General features: G+C 47.9%; 1 protein-coding gene across 1 annotated transcript in view; it reads left to right on the forward strand.

Annotated features, from left to right (window-relative positions):
• Rph (Rabphilin) overlaps positions 1-17690 on the forward strand; it is a 101221-nt gene that overhangs the window by 41979 nt on the left and 41552 nt on the right. Inside the window, exons 4-7 of the mRNA XM_077654056.1 lie at positions 60-189; positions 5885-5971; positions 7994-8150; positions 10651-10752. Coding sequence (XP_077510182.1) covers positions 60-189; positions 5885-5971; positions 7994-8150; positions 10651-10752 — 476 coding nt within the window. The remainder of the gene's footprint in view (positions 1-59; positions 190-5884; positions 5972-7993; positions 8151-10650; positions 10753-17690) is intronic.

Here is a 17690-nt window from a genome sequence, read left to right on the forward strand (position 1 = left end):
TGAAGACCAAAATGACCTCACTTCCGGGGTGTTGTAGTACACGCGTTACTGCGGCGCAGGAGGCTGGTGGACCGGCTGGAGAACATGAAGCGCAACGCCCTCGGCAACGGCACCAGCCAGTGCGTGCTGTGCGCCAACGAGTTCGGACTACTCAGCGGGTCGCCGCTCACCTGCTACGACTGCAGGAAGGTGAGCTGCTGTTGCTGCTTCCTTTGATAGCGAGAGCTCTACCCCGCGGGGTACAGCTTCCGATTTCGATGTGGATGAGGCAATCACCTTCAACGCCTCACAAGGTCAAACCGAACTTAACTGCGTTGCGATATAGCCCAAGCTACGGTAGTTTGGCCCCGTGATCATGACTATGTCCATTGGGTACTTGACCTTGATCCTCGACCTTGACATTTGGTTTGAGACAGTGGGAGCCACATCGACAATAACCTTCAATGCCTCACAAGGTCAAACCGAACTTAACTGCGTGGTGGTATGACCCAAGCTATGGTAGTATGACTACGTGACCATATGACTATGACCATTGGGTACTTGACCTTGATCCTCGACCTTGACATTTGATTTGAGACAGTGGGAGCCACATCGACAATAACCTTCAATGCCTCACAAGGTCAAACCGAACTTAACTGCGTTGCGATATAGCCCAAGCTATGGTAGTTAGGCCCCGTGATCATGACTTATGTCCATTGGGTACTTGACCTTGATCCTCGACCTTGACATTTTGTTTGAGACAGTGGCAGCCACATCGACAATGACCTTCAATGCCTCACAAGGTCAAACCGAACTTAACTGCGTTGCGATATATCCCAAGCTATGGTAGTTGGGCCCGTGATCATGACCATGTCCATTGGGTACTTGACCTTGATCCTCGACCTTGACATTTGATTTGAGACATCGGAGACAATGCTTAACAGAGTTTTCGCTCGTATAACTGTAGGTTCAAGCCACGTCGAACCCCAGCCATTTTTTTGGCCTTTTCATCGTAGCTTCCTCCAGCTCTCTGCATCGCACCATAGCGTTCGTGTGCTTCAAGTTTGTCCGGCAGCTCAACGCCAACACAAACCGTTTCGCAGAGTAACCCAACTGGTTAGATAATTTTACTTCGTTACCCAAATGGCGATCAACTATCGATCAGTACACGTCGCCTTGTTTAGGCAACGTTTTAACCGCGGTAGTTGCCATAGTTTCTTCTGTTTTGTTTTTAGGTTTTAACGTTGTAATGATTTCCACGATGACCGAACTGTTTTATTGGCAACCGAAGCACACAACAGCGCCGTGTTTCTCAACTTTCGGCATAAAGCTCAGCAAAGTAAATGGAACAATTATGGTTTTGACATCAAACCGTATCAACACGCGTACTTGTAGATTTTAATAATAATAATAATAATTGGTTTTGGGGGGAAAGGAAATGGCGCAGTATCTGTCTCATATATCGTTGGACACCTGAACCGCGCCGTAAGGGAAGGGTAAAGGAGGGAGTGAAAGAAGAAAGGAAGAGAGAGGTGCCGTAGTGGAGGGCTCCGGAATAATTTCGACCACCTGGGGATCTTTAACGTGCACTGACATCGCACAGCACACGGGCGCCTTAGCGTTTTTGTATATTTTAGCGGGCACTATGCGGAGATATTTGTGAAAGTTTCAACGTAGCATTTGGTAGGTCTAACGTGTGAAATTCAAATTTTAAATAACTCTATAGCTATGGAGTAAAAACGCTAAGGTGCCCGTGTGCTGTGCGATGTCAGCGCACGGTAAAGATCCCCAGGTGGTCGAAATTATCCCGGAGCCCTCCACTACGGCACATCTTTCTTCCGTTCTTCTTTCACTCCCTCCTTTATCCCTTCCCTTGCGGCGCGGTTCAGGTGACCAACGATATATGAGACAGATACTGCGCCATTTCCTTTCCCCCAAAACCAATTATTATTATTAAATACCGCTATAGCCATCGCCTTCGGTATATGGGGCCTTGTTCCGTATAGCTTTGACGCATTTCGTACGTACGAGAGAGTTCGTTTCCAAAATGAATTAAAAAATGTAGCGGTCACTCTATCCATGACCCTGTTTATAGAATCGCGAACCTCTATGTATATATGGGGCGCTTAGCCCGTTCTTGGTAACTTGGTGATGTTACCTTCCAACCGCGCGCGCTATTAGCGCACGTCCCTTGACGCCGCGCCGTGCTGTGCCACTGCATCGAAGAAGCGTCGTATACTTGCCTGCACGACGTAAGGCTTTCTCTGGCCTCCGCACACCATCCCATCTGCGGCGGGCGCAGCAGCTGCCTGCGTCTCTCTATTTGTCCGCAGTCTTGCCTCTGCAGTTACGTGCAGCGCGCTTGAAGTTGCGGCTGCGAGAGTAAGCCACCGGCGATGCCCTTGAAACGTTGTTAAACCCCATAAACCATAAGCCACCTTCGTGAGTGCGACTGAAGGCATTAGCAAAATAAACGAGTTGTTCGTGCTGTTGGCATTTACTCATAAAAATGCTTCGACATGCGACTCGTTACTAAATGGATGCATTTGGCTCATATTTGTCAGTAAAACCGCAGAATTTCGCTCTTAGTCGACGCGAGACATACTACCCTCACTACACGTCCCAAATCTGACCCATTTCCCATTTATAGTTTTTTGAAGGGAAGCTTTCCTACATTTTCTTACCACTGCACCTTAAAGTCTCATCTAGCTCCATCCTGGAGTCTACTGAAAAAGACTCAAAATTACATTAAGGACAGCACAGCTGCTGGCTGGAGCTGTCGAAAGGAAAATTGTAGGAGTATCGGTGAGAGGCAAGAACAGAGTAGTGGGAACTATAAAGAACAGCTTCGCGTTAATGATACCTCAGCGGACATAAAGTGAGGAGAATGGACTTGGGCGGAGGCATGTAATGTGGAGAACAGAACGCCGATGATTCGTTAGGGTAACTGCGTTGGAACCATGGGAAAGTAAACATAGTTCGGAGCGGAAGAGAGTCAGGTCGTTATGATGAGGATGTTTTGCAGGGGTACAGTGGCCACGGTTGGTGCTGCGCGGTACCAACAGGCGTTCACTGGAAGAGGAAGTTCTATTCGGCAGCGGACGTAATTAGATGTGATGGTGATGATGGCGATGAGGATGGAAACTAAATGGCTCATTAAAAAAAATAAAATAAAGCTAGTCATATGTCCTCGCACGTGTAAGGACGGTAGCGTCAGCTGCGCGCTTTCTTTCGCACGCTGCATGGGCTTCGGCAGCGCTGCCCTCAACTGATGCCGAGGCGCGGCGCCGCCCGCACAGGTGTGCATGGCCGGGGAAACGCCTCCTGTGTTTCGATCACGAGGCGGCCGTCTCTGGAGACGCGTACACAATGGGAGCTCGCTTTAATAAATGACAGCGGGTTCGCAGGAACGGATGGATGGACGACCCGGGGACAACAGAGTAAGATAGAGAGAGAGAGAGAGGCGTTCGCGGCTATTTTTCGCGTATTTCTCCGGGCCAGTGCCGAGCTTCTTGCGATGTACTCGTGTCTGCACCTGTTAGCCCGGTTTCGTTCTGCGTGTTCCTTTTTCTTTTTGCAATAGCTCGACGCAGAAAAGAAGCAGGCTCAACGCCGAAGAGACGCAGGCTAAACGCAAAAGAGACGAAGATGATGACGATTCCATATGGGCGGAAATATCGTGTAAAACGCAACTCCTTCGACTTGCTGTCGCCTATATTTTGATACGTCTTCGTGCGTTAAAAAAATCTAATGCATTCACAAGATTGGTCATGATTGTGTCAGCACCCCGTCAATCGCACTGCCCAAGAAGGAAATTGTATACCTGTCTCTTTAGTTATTTAATGATGCTGCACCATCTCGCGCAGTTTTCGGTTCTTTTGCCTACCTGGATGACTACTTTCGGCCTTGTTGATACTTCAATCTTTAATTCCCTTCGGTCGCCGTTACTGTGCAACATGATGCCCCACTCTTTTTTCTCTTTCTTTAGTTGCGAATGCCAGTTTTAACTTCGCTCACGGTTTCAAACTTCGTTTTCATCACGCCATCTGCCACGTTAAAGTTGCCTTTTATGCGCTTTATCAGCTGGTAGCAGCCCGTATGGTGCACTTTTAGCACGACAGCGTTAAAAGCCCCGTAATCCAGAAAACCCGGCGTCGGCGTTGTGAGCGAAATATCACCGGAATGACTCTGGCAGGTGGTGCCCAGAAAGCAACCTAGGAGGCAGGTGGGTCACCTAGGTCACGTGACCTTGCGGCGTCATCACAACCTGCTCACCGGATAGTGAGAAAACTTCCGTGGCAGGCGGCGGTTAAATTAATGATTGGTCGCTCGGGAAGAACAACATGTGTCGCACAAGCCCCACAGATGGCAGCACCTGCCATCGCAGGGCAGTGGCGCACCGCTTAACCGCAGCACACCTGCGCCAGGAGGGGTATGAGGACTCCCAGGGATCTATGAATGTAAATCAGATATTGACCTTCTGCACATATGACAACTATATCATTCCGCTATCTCCTCCAAGTTTTGTTTCTGCTTTGTGTGACCTATAAATTCCCTTAATATCTGACAATAAACCTCAATTGTTAGTTCGGCGCCTGTGTAGTCGTGTCTCCGTCCCTGTCTTTTGTTTTCTTCACTTAACTTTATGCACGAACTAACCCGAAAAAAAAGTATTATTAAATCTAGTGACTTCTGTTCCACCGTCGTCCCTTCTCTCCCCATCTTCCATTTATTTTTGCCTTAAAATTTGGAATTTGGGAAGACGCGACGAGTTGGGCGGTGGAGCTTCTTTTCCCCGACTATACAAATGCTTCATTAAACCAGCCGGTAAGGTTCGCGAAGTTTGCGCTACTATATGCGGGGAAAGAAGTCGGAGCAAGATTCGATCGATGCTAACGAAATAGTCGACGGCGAGCGCTTCCTTCTTTATAATTTGCGTCGCTTCACAGTGCGCTTCTGGAATCGCCGAATCGATGAATATCGCGATTGCTTACAGCTTGGCAAGGATGTACTGGTTATGCCAGTGCCCCCCCCCCCCCCCCCCCCCCCAAAGTAAGACTTGCTGTGCTGGCTCACATAGGTCATTGTTCGCAAAAAGCAAAACCCTTGCGCAATTTCGGTTCTGCCGTTTTTTGTTTAAAGAGTTGTGTATGCTCACGAAAGCTCCGTGTATGCGTACGTATACTACGTTCTCGTAATTAAGCCTGCTTCCTTGAAGAAATGCGGGGATCTGCACTTTGTTAAACTATTTTTTAAAAACAGTTCATTTGCCTGCTGGATCACTGAACTACAGTTTAGAATTAATCCCTCTTTTCGTGGGATCCTCTCTCTACGTGCTGGACAGCAGGCACTTAGCGCGAACAGTGTGCTTGACTGAGCACGGAACAAGTCCTGAGTGCTATGCCTGATTGCTTCCACTTGCATTTTTAATTTATTCCATCGGATTCATTCCCGTTTCTTAAAAGTTTTTAAATGGCGATGATTTGGCAATGATATGTGCTAAGCGGTATCTCTTAATAAATAGCGTCTCGTGTGTAGTACAATAATAATAAATAATTGGTTTTTGGGGGGAGAAAGGAAATGGCGCAGTATCTGTCTCATATATCGTTGGACACCTGAACCGCGCCGTAAGGGAACGGATAAAGGAGGGAGTGAAAGAAGAAAGGAAGAATGAGGTCCCGTAGTGGAGGGCTCCGGAATAATTTCGACCACCTGGGGATCTTTAACGTGCACTGACATCGCACAGCACACGGGCGCCTTAGCGTTTTTCCTCCATAAAAACGCAGCCGCCGCGGTCGGCTTCGAACCCGGGAACTCCGGATCAGTAGCCGAGCGCCCTAACCACTGAGCCACCGCGGCGGGTCCTACAACATGTGCCGTGCATCTTTTTCCTCCCTGCTCGCAGGCTGTTTGCAGCAAGTGCAGCGTGGACACGTACGGCGCTCAAAAGGAACAAATATGGCTATGCAAAATTTGCTCAGAGACTCGAGAGGTGAGTGCGTTTGGACTCCTTTCTTCCACGCAGCCTATATAGCGCGCTGTTGTTTCCTAACTTATCCCCAGTGCCGCCGGGTACCCACCGGTTCTTTAATGGGCACAAGCATTCATCCGACCTGGTGCTCGGCCCTTCTAGGATGAATTCTTGGGAAAAGGGCCCTCGACCAAACTGCTGTTTCCTAACTTTTTTGTTTCCATCTCGTGCTCCGCGCTGTCTCGAGAGTGGTTCACTTTAAACAGTGGAATTGCTTTCTAAGACCTGGAGGCCGCACGGGTGGAGTAAACCGGCAGCTTGACCCTCTGCAGCACTTGCGCACTCATTTTGTAGTTATTGTTTACTCCATTTTAGTTGCCAGCGTGAGAGTAGCTCCGCTCCTAAAAAAAGGGAGTGAAATGCGGGATAAAATTAATTCTTTCAAAGGGAATGGATGGAACTTCTTTAATAGAAGAGTAAAAAAAAAAGTTTGCGTAAGTGACCGATCACCGGAGCGGCAAAATCGCAACGCGCCGCGCTATGGTTCACGGACACGCCAAAAACGAGGGAGCCAGGCCATTCCTACTCATCAATCTTATATATGGTTCAGCAGACAGTCATATCCTGCAAAGAATTGGCTTTTTTTCTTTTCCTCTGCCGCTCCGGTCGTCGATCATTTGTGTCCAGCCTATAAGACGAACGTCCTGCCCTATAGCAGGAAAGCACCTGTTGCCAGCTCATGATGAAGGCACCTCCAAAGTGCCACTGACACTGGCGAGCGTGTTGTATGTGTTGCCGTGTCCCTTATATCAGCGCCATACTTTTTCATTTTTGATTACATTACTGTCAACGTATGGACCTCATTGATAAACCTTAGTCTACATTTGCACGAACACGCGATCCGTAGCACTATCAAATTTTGGGACCACCATTTGTTTTCATTCTTATTCTCATTTCTACTTATTCTACCCCTTCTGTTCGTAGAGTATTTCTCTTCGTGATGTCACGCCTCGTTGCTGTGAGCAAGAGTATCACGTCAATGGTTTTTACACGTTGGTAACAATGCCTGCTCTCCATTGAAGTGATTTCTCTCTCTCTCTCTCTTTCTCTCTCTGTCTTGCGCTTTACACCGTTAAAAAAATTAATATATCGCTGCCATCTCTGCATCGGTATAGCAGTGGTTATAAAAGCTGTCTCAGACGACATCTGACGCTTCTCGACCTCACAAAATCCTACCGTATGGATCTCAGAGTCAATGAAGGCTTTGCCTGCCCAACGTCTGAGAACCGCCATTTCAGGCAGATGTGGCTGTTACGCAACTCGTCACCCCAGCACCTGGAGAACGATCCGCATGAAAGAAAAAAAAAAGTTTACTGTTGTTGCGTAACGCGCGAAAGGCGTGCTCCACGACAGAATAACTTCGCTTCCTTTTTAAGTATACCCTGTGCTCTCCTTGCACAAAACAAGCGCAGTCTACCTTTCAACTTTTTATTGAAATGCTCTAAGCCAAAACGGGGTAAAGTGGAAGTAATCGCGACACTTAGTCCTCACGTAGAACGATTAGTCCGTGGAGAAAGTAAATGTGGCTAATGTCGCTTTCTAGTAGCCAGCACCCTAAAGGGCAAAGGTTGATTGTTGAGGGACTAGCGGTTGTGATAACACTGCTAGTCACCGCATTGATAATACCTGCAGCGCTCGCACTCTTTTCTCGCTTAAAGTGTGCCAGCTTAAAGTGTCCAGTAAGGCGAATGCTTTACTGGATCACGATTCTTTTCAGACATCTCGACGCCCTTACTCAGGTGTTGGTATGTATAGCGGCGATGAAGTTCTGACGTTAACAGTGAACACAGTCATTTCGCCGGTATCTCCTGCGCATGTAGGCCAACCAACAGGAAAGAACTTAACTGCAAAGCACCCGGACGCTTGCAGAATTGTCTAGCGACCATGGCCTTCCAAACGGCTTTTGTTCAGAGTGACGCAGTTTCGATGTTTTGTTAGGGACGTGCTTTGCTTCATCACTTGTGCTGTCCCCTCGGGAAGCAGATGTGGAAGAAGTCCGGGGCCTGGTTCTACCGGGGCCTGCCCAACTACATCGCGCCTGAGAAGAGCGAGGTGAGCTGTCGCTACGGGCCCGTGAGGAGCAACCACAACGGCACCGAGGCCACCACGGCCGCCCTGGTGGGCCGAGGGTGGCACAGGGGTGAGCACACGAGGACGCGCTACTGTGCTGCGCTTGTTCACTCCGCTCAAGCTGCAACCGTCAGGCTGACGCTGACTGGATGCGTTACTAGGACCTCGCGTTTAAAGTGGTAACCGCAAGAAGCGATGTTGCTGGAGACGCGGCGTATGATGGTGACGGCCGGCCTTTCTTGTTGTGTTATTCCTACCAAGCTTTTACTTAACTATTTCGATGCGTGGCTCAGACGTAACGAGCGTCGGCAGCTTCTGCGCTTAAACCGCTCTGGAAAAAAAAAAAAAACTTCGCTCGCAGGAGAGCTAGATCGGAAGTTACGCACCCCCAAAGCCTTCTGCTAGTCGATAGTCTTGCGGTCTGCTTCCGGGCGATGGCGATTTGTTTTCTGTATGACGTTTCTCGGTTCATTGCAGTGCGCCGTTATTTTCTCCATTCTGTTATATATATATATATATATATATATATATATATATATATATATATATATATATATATATATATATATATATATATATATATATATATATATATATATATATATATATATATATATATATATATATATATATATATATATATATATATATATATATATATAATGTGCGCATGTAGCCTATAAATTGCTCATCTATTTACATTTTTCAGGAGTGACAACTGTAATTCGCAATTACAGTCGCAAGTCGCAATTACATGCAGTGCGTAGGAGATCCTAATTGATTAAGCTAAAGCAAACAGCGCTTGTTTTATTCTACTTCACTACATTTCACACGTTCGCAACACATGTGTACCTGTAATCTTCGCCCACGCCTAAGTGTCAAAGTCTCAAGCCTAAGATAATTTTTTCTTTGTGGACGTATTTCAGTTTTCCGGGCGCAATTCCGAAATCCGGGCTGATGTAGTCCCTCTGTGGTTGCCCTAAGCCGACACGAGCGCCTAGCTAGGTACAGCTCGCCGTGGCAGCAAAGTGGCAGCACTGCCAATGATGTTAAAGCGTACATTAAGGTTCAGGGTCTTCAAGTGAGGCTTCCTAATGGGTTGCTGTCGTTGACTGTGGCACCAGGTTTACTTCCAAGGTCACACACGCACACGAAAGGTCCGCCACGGGTGACAAACACCTCTCTGTCGCAACACCGGGCCCAGCGCACATCAAACGCGTTTTTATCGCGAAGACATTACGAAATTGTTCCAAGTTGGGCAACTCTCCCTCAGGTGTAGAGGCTTGGCTCCACAGCTCTCTATGTTGGTACTGTGTTTTACTGCGTTCAGTAAATCTTGCTACTGATTTGTCGAAGAGTTGACGACAGTTACAGTTCATTTTGCGATTATTATTATTTGATTTCTACGGTGCAGTGACAGCTTGGCCAAAGGGCACCATGGCTAATGTGTTCGCTTTGCACGAACTGGGCCAGATACCTGTACAGTCGATAGCGGATAAACTGAACACGAAGGAAATCGCGAAATAGTTTGATATATCAATAATTAGATATACACTCGAACCCGCGTATATTGAACTCGAAGGGGATCGCGAAATATTTCGATATATAGATAATTCGAAATATAAAATATGCCGATAACCTTAACTGCAACATAGAAGCAAGAATAAATTGCAATCACGCTCGTGATGCGCATCTTGCAGCGACGTGCCACCCACCGGCGCGCAGGCAGCGTTACCGCTCGCTAGGTAATGCTACGCCGAACATGCATCATCGTATAGAAGCCGCAGCGGACGGTGCTTTGCAACTGGCCACTGCCTATCATAAGATGCCTATTTCTATTATCAGTACGCTAAAAAAAGAGTAATCTCATCCAAATTAAAGTACATTTGGTTTACACTACGCTTTCAGCACCGTAGCGAACGAAGCATGCTAGACGACTCCGGCTGCTAGGCTTTAAGCTATGAGGTGGGTTTCACCTCATGACAAGCTGCGCACCGAATGCTGCCTTTTGCGCATGACAGCGGTGTCGTGAGGAAAATGTGTACGAGAGACCGCATGCTACCTTCAGGCACACCCAAAACATATTTCGTCATTGGCAGCCGACCCGGCTTCGCGCGCTAAAAGCGATTGCGGGAGAGCCGATAGCAGAAGCGCAACTCAACTTCGATATGTCGAATGTTCCGGTGAACAGGAGTTCGATGAACGCGAGCAAAGTTGCTATACTTTTGCATAGGATTTCCAAGGAGATGTTCTTACTGTTCGATATAAACAGTAATTCGATATATCCGGGATCGACTGTATTCCTAAACATTACACCTCAGAGAAGCCGAACATAGGTCCAGCCGAAAGCTGGTACGCATCGGAAAACAGGAAAGCCTCGGCAACGGAGGTCGAACCCAGGACCTCCCGCACACGAGCCGGGTGGTGAAAACACTAGGCCACCACTACGGAAAAGCGTCCTCTTCGAGAAATATCTACTCACTAGCCCATCCGCAAGACCCTCTGAAGCACGCAGATACGTCATTGACTTCCTCATTCTCCGTCCAATTTGATTACCCTTTCTTTTTCAGGGCCGCAGAACGAGAAAGACCAGAGCGACAGCTCCGAAGATGAGTCGAAGGGAGTGCGGGTCAGCAGGAGGGTCATCTCCAGGAAAGCCCTCTACGACTCCAGTGAGTAACCGAGTTTCAAATGTCACATTGACAAGCATCGCACTCGTGCAATATCTGGCGACGAAAGCGAGGTGGAAGCTGCGGCAGAAAACTTGCAGTCCGATTCGCTGCCGCTGAATCTGTACGCTGCAGAAAGCGTTTCGTTCAGGCGAGCCGCCAGGTGCAGCGGTGAAACAGCCCTTGCAAAAATTAGACAGTCTATAGACTGTCTATAGCCTTCTGAATATAAAGTCTATAGCAACCACATGCTGCAGTGGTTAAAAATAAGCAACAAATAAGAAATGGATTCCAGGTAAAACCCTACGCGATGGGAGAACACACACAAGTCAAACATGAGCATACATGAAAATAAAGCGCACTGTAATCATAATAATAATATTTGGTTTTGTGGGGAAAGGAAATGGCGCAGTATCTGTCTCATATATCGTTGGACACTTGAACCGCGCCGTAAGGGAAGGGATAGAGGAGGGAGTGAAAGAAGAAAGGAAGAAGGAGGTGGCGTAGTGGAGGGCTCCGGAATAATTTCGACCACCTGGGGATCTTTAACGTTTTTCCTCCATAAAAACGCAGCCGCCGCGGTCGGGTTCGAACCCGGGAACTTCGGATCAGTAGTCGAGCGCCCTAACCACTGAGCCACCGTGGCGGGGGCACTGTAATGAAATTATTAGTTTAACATGGTGAAGCGTATACAAGTTTAGCCGTACGTGAAACATTATTAAAAAAACAGCAGCAATAAAGAACATAGCAAAAAAAAAACGGCAGTGGCTTAACTTGGCTAACTCTGGAATTCAGCGAAAAGCAAGCACGCTTGCTAAGCGTCTGAGGTTCGTCCGTGGCATCTCCGCGACACGCTCGCGACAGCTGTTCTATATATAGCCACACGGCCACGTGGCTATGACGTGGTATCACATGGCCTTACGACACCCCCGTCGGACGTCATCACGTGGCTTCACATCACCCATAGGATGTTCTTAAGGTCAAAGGTCAACAACCCAAGGGTCACCCAATGCCAAAAGGTCAACTACAGGTCATGGGTCAAGGTCAGGACCGAGGGTTCGACACCATAACTGTACCACATATAGTCATACACGGCTATCCTTGGTTGGGCTGAAGGTCGTTCAAGGTCATTCTCCGGCCTATGCGACGACTGCTTTACCTAGCGTAGTGAAGCCTTTCGCTTCAAAAGTAAATGCGCAATGTGGAAAACTGCCGTCAGTCACGTCGGGGAACAGTTCTGAAACGCAGTCTGGTTTGCTACTGCATCGGAGCCCCTTGACAAGCTGCGTCTCCCACACAAATCGGCCGCACGCGATTCAGCCAGGGAGCGTTGCACACGTATTGAAAGGAAGAGTAAGGCGGAACGAGGTTTACACACAAGTGCGTAAATCAGAGGGTATACAGTGTGCCTTAGTCGAAAAAAAAATAGCATAACATGTTCTTTGGGAAATCACGCAGCTGTTCCTCAGTTAGCTTCTATTTATTCAGGATGTCTGGCTGGCTGGCTGTACTTGAGCGTTTCAAAAAACCGTAGTTTTAGCTGGTCAAGGATTGTACCGCTGTTCATGATGACGGGTAGAACGAGGCGAATTGCTAACCTTCGAATTCGCAGCAGCCCGTAATGTTGTTCTAGTTTTATGAATTCCAGTTTGACAGATAATAAAAGGTTATGGGCGTAGACAGAAGAACATCCTATGATTTTGAATTCTCAGAAAAGATCCGATGGCGGGAAAGAGTGCAGCGTCTGCGTCTAAAACCGCAGCTGGGGCTGTTAGGAAGACGTTGTTCGTGAGTGCCCACATTGAAAACGCTCCGTGCGCTGCTGAGCTGATTACATACAGTCTTGGCCAGAATGACGTGGATCACGCTTCGGCGTGCTAACCTTTCTCATGCTTTATTTTAAGAGATAAGTTTCTTTCCTTTATACGAGATCGTACCGGCGGAATTTGCCATCGTCATCTAATTTTCTCTAGATAAGGCATGAGAATACTTTCATCAGCGAATCATATGCTTCGTGTTATGGCGGCGACTGTAAGAGGCTTTGCCTCTGATGGCGAGAGGAAATCTGATTGTGAGTGGTTCACCCGCCGCGGTGGCTCAGTGGTTAGGGCGCTCGACTACTGATCCGGAGTTCCCGGGTTCGAACCCGACCGCGGCGGCTGCGTTTTTATGGAGGAAAAACGCTAAGGCGCCCGTGTGCTGTGCGATGTCAGTGCACGTTAAAAGATCCCCAGGTGGTCGAAATTATTCCGGAGCCCTCCACTACGGCAGCTCTTTCTTCCTTCCTTCTTTCACTCCCTTTCTTATCCCTTCCCTTATGGCGCGGTTCAGGTGTCCAACGATATATGAGATAGATACTGCGCCATTTCTTTTCCCCAAAAAACCAATTATTATTGTGAGTGGTTAAAGTGGTGTAAAATATCAATGCTTCCGCGGTTGTTCTGTTCAACAGCTACATTATATGCCTTCGAACAGGCTCCGGAAGCTGCATTTTGTGACAGCTCGATTTCTGATTGAATATTCTTATCTCTACCACTACATGGTGGCTTCCACCTATGACGCATAGAAATCAGTCAGTCAGTCAATCAATCAATCAATCGATCAATCAATCAATCAATCGGTGATTTAGTCTGTCAGCAAATAAATAATTCAGTGAATCAAAGTAGTTTGTTGCACAAATATTAGTATTGGTACATATAAATACAGAATATAATTTTGGCTCAGATTGCTGGCACGCTACGAATCACCCATTGCACTAGTGACTTCCGGCATCTCGGCCCACTACAAAGCAGCGCTTGCGTCAAGGTGGTGGCCCCTTCTTGCGTGGGGATCACGTGATCGCCTCTGCGGCCACGTGATCCACACGCACTCACATGATGTCTTGGAGACGTCATTAACTCTTGCGCGTCCAAGTTCTTCACGCCACGGCCCTTGGGACCTTGAAGGTCTGCCGAGGACAATTTCCTCTATTTTCTGTTCATTCAATTTTATTGCTATTTCTGTTTATGCTCATGATCGTGACGATGATCGCGACGCACTTATTGCCGAGAAAACTGTATTTAAAGATTAAACATTGTTTTTCTTCGTGAATATGAAGAGTCAAAAGTACTCCGCGGTCACCGTTTGGAAGCGAAATGCGTTGTGGCCCAGTCTGAAATTCGCGTGCGAAAAAAAAAAATCTCGACGCATCGATGTCTACTTGTGAAAACAGCTGGCGGTGGATATACCTGTATTAAGTTTTGATTCTTTCTAGCTTATAAAACCTGTTTTTTCACTGAAAGCAGCATCTTTGCAATTACAACTCGGTAATCTATCGACGCAGGCCAACTTAAATTTCTGCTCAGTGTAACTTTTAAAAAAACTCGAAGTTACGACGCAGAAAAAGAAGATTAAATTACTTATCCGTCTGTTGGCTCTACGTATCTTTAGTTCAAAGCTAAAAACCTGAGATCATGCACTCGTTATTTCAAGTAAACTCACGTAATAGAAATGTCGATGTGACAGCTGCGGTTGAAGTTGGCAGCCTGTTTGCTCTGACACTAACGTCAATGCCTCCGAAGCGGGAGCACTGCATAGCGGGTCATGCGACTCTCGAGCTTCGATCGTGCTGCTCCGTATTGACTGCTGAACTCGTCAAATTTTACTCTCATCTTTCAGACACTTAATCTCTTTACACTTTCCCGTCTGTGCTCAGCTACTGAAGGACCCGGCTGAGACAGCGCTCCTTTCACCAAATGAAGTGTCTTCCTTCTATCTCTCTCTTTCTCCCGCGTGAGGAGCGCCCTCCAAGAGACAGTTGCCAACTCTTTCGGACTAGATGAGTTAAGGTACGTTATTCCGAGCCTCCCAGTTTCTTTGTCCAGCTCGAAACTCGATGGCAGTCGTCTTAGCTGGGACTTCATCCTATACTACTTTCGCGGGCGGGGGACATGTCAATGGGTCATCTTCGCTGGCGCCTGCCTAATTGGAGAAAGGAACTTCTAATCCCACGATTCTAGGGAGCGCGTGCAGTCATTTAACTACACAAAAGGACCTCATGCATCGGTGCCCTTCTTCACCCCGGGTTAACTTTCCCCCAATCCCCAGTGACTCCCACCGTTCCTTCACTTCCCCCTCTCTCTACTTATCAGACACTCGTCCCCCCCCCCCTCCCCCCCACCTCCTCCGCTTTCTCTCGACTTTAAATCGGAGTCTCGCACTCGGCTTCGGAGTGGGCCTGCCTCCCGCTCGCATTCGCCCGTAATGAGCTTGTCGGGAAGAGGGCCTCTTCGGCTGCACCTTAGCGAGCGCAGGGCGTTGCAACCAGAGCACGTGGCTAGGCGGCCGCGTTCTGTTCTCTCTGCCCATCACTAGTACTGTGCATGGGTGCTGAAGCCAGAGCTGCAGGCCAGGAATGCTGTTGACAAAGGAATAGAGAGAGAAAAGAAATCGAAAGGCGAGGAGTTTAACCAGAATAGGATTCCTGTTGGCTGCCCTGCACTGCGGAAAATGAAAGGAGCAATGTAAAGGGGAAAGAGGTTGTTGGAGTAAAGATTAAGGAAAACCTCTTAGGAAGCCTTGCTGTAGGAAAAGGGAATAGGGGATGTACACGGGAAAAGGGCAAGAAAGATGGAGCAAAGATATAGGGAACCTCCGAAGCTGCCTTGCTCTAGGAGGAAACGAAATACGGGATGTAAAGGACTATAAACGGAAGAGAGGGTGTAAGTGAGGAGCCTGTCACTAGGAAAAGGGGCACGTAAAGAGGAACAGACGGACGCAATAGGGATGAAGGAAAACCTGTGTGACTGCCTTGCACGGAGAAAGGGGAAGAAAGGACTGAAGGAACGGGAGAGAAAAAGTCGTAAAGAGGCTTGTAAGGAAGGTCAGCTCGACTCGTCGGTGGGGAAGCTGTTTCCCCAGCTAACATCCTATTGGCTCTGTATTGGCGGTAGATTGTAATCTTACATCCCGCACGCGGCGACCAATCAGGGTTCCATCTTAAGCAGTTTGATGCTTGCGCAACCGACTCGCGATTAAGGTGGCCCCAAATATATCGAACCTTCGTGCCGCCACTGCACGGTTTTGCTGGGACTGTGTGTAGATGACGTCTGAGAGAAGTTGCTCGATATAGGACCCCTGAAAACAATATAAATAAAGAAGGAAATCCTCGACCGCCGAGCCCTATGCGCTCGCTCGCCTTGTGGTGACCTCTCGACCTTTGGCCGCGAGTGTAGAAGTCGCTGGGAGCGGTTTTGCAACGCGGGAAGAAGACGTGCCGGCCCATCGGCTAAGAGGATTAACTTTCCCGGCGCGGCTAAGACTACGGTGCGTTAAGTAGACCGCGCCGGGGAGCTCAAAGGAACGGCGGCTCGCGAGGCCTGTCCGCATGCAAAGTCGAACGGCGGACGGCCGAATGTTTGGCGCGGAATTACACGGCGTGCACGCAAGAGGTTTGCTGCGACATGACCCGTGTGTTCGCCTACTGCTTTTCTCTTTTTTATTCTTTGGTTGACGAGCGCTTTTAGACGTAGTACTAAACAGGCCAGCAGTGAGTACTTTCAGGTTATTGTGGCGAGGGATACGGAGCGAGTTAGCATTTTATCCTGCTTATTTGTGTGCAGTACGCCTAGGTCAGGCGATGAAGTTTAGAGTTGCTGGCGTGTGCAACGGCCCGTTACGGCATTCTTATTTGATAAGACGTGTTTGCGTGGGGTCATAGCACTGCGCAGTCGTGAGGAATATCAGAGCGAACAAACCTTTGCTCAGAAATGCGAATTTTCAGCTTATCTCTTATCTAGACTTGAGACTGACTTTTGGATATTATAGGTCAAGAGGAAACCTAGTTAGAGAACAGAAGAAACAGTTACTGTCTCACATATAATTATGTAATAGTCAATAAAAGAGTGCTCGAAATTGCTAATGACTGTACATTGAGCTTCATTAAATACATGTTCTCTGTCTCCATATGGTGACTGCAGTGTTTTGTGTCATACTCAAAACGTCAGAGAAGTCAACCTGTATAGTCCGGAATAGCTATCCGAACCACTTAATATTGCAGGCAATCGAACCAGAAAAAAAGTTGGCAACTCAACACTGACCCAACACTCGTCGCTCATCATGATAATGAGGCCACAAGGCCGCGGTGGCTCAGTGGTTATGGCGCTCTGCTGCTGGCCCGAAAGACGCCGGTTCGATCCCGGCCGCGGCGGTCGAATTTCAATGGAGGCAATATGCTAGAGGGCCGTGAACTGTGCGATGTCAGTGCACGTTAAAGAACCCCAAGTAGCCGAAATTATCCGGTGCCCTTCACTACGGCGTCCCTCACAGCCTGAGTCGCTTTGGAACCTCCAACTCCCAAAACCGTAAACAAGTCAGGCAAGGCTCTGCTTAATCATGGCTCAGTGCGTTCTTGATAACAGGCGTCGATCTCCACAAAAACGTTACGAACGCCGCAGTATTGTCGTTTCGTGATTCCGAACGTTCGAGAACAATATGTGTAGCACCATTTGACAGCCTTACGTCAGATAACTCGCCTCGCGTGCAGAATAGAAAAAAATAAATGGCCGCGCGCTGGCGGCGATTAACAAAGGTAGCTTTTTAAAATAAGCATAATAAGACTTCGGGCATTATGGTTTTGCTGGATTATCTTTAAACAAAAGGGACTTCCAGCACGTAAACAGCAGAAACAAACGACAACGGGTCGGTCGGCCATACGACGTTCTATAGTAATGCCCGTAATTCCTTTATATATTGGCTGCGCATATAGGGTTTATGTATAGTGTTGCCGCGCTGAAAACGCAGCAAAAAACTGTTTTCTTGGCGCACGGTTTACTACGCCAACCAGTGTCCTGGATTCTATTGCTAGGGAACAATATACCATTTCAGCGTGGCCGTCGCATGCAGTTCTACCCTCCTGGGGCGGTGGAACCAATTCGCGTGCACTCTGGTAACTTTTCAGTCCG

Source organism: Amblyomma americanum, chromosome 2 (genome assembly GCF_052857255.1).
Source record: "Amblyomma americanum isolate KBUSLIRL-KWMA chromosome 2, ASM5285725v1, whole genome shotgun sequence".
Taxonomy (NCBI): domain Eukaryota; kingdom Metazoa; phylum Arthropoda; class Arachnida; order Ixodida; family Ixodidae; genus Amblyomma; species Amblyomma americanum.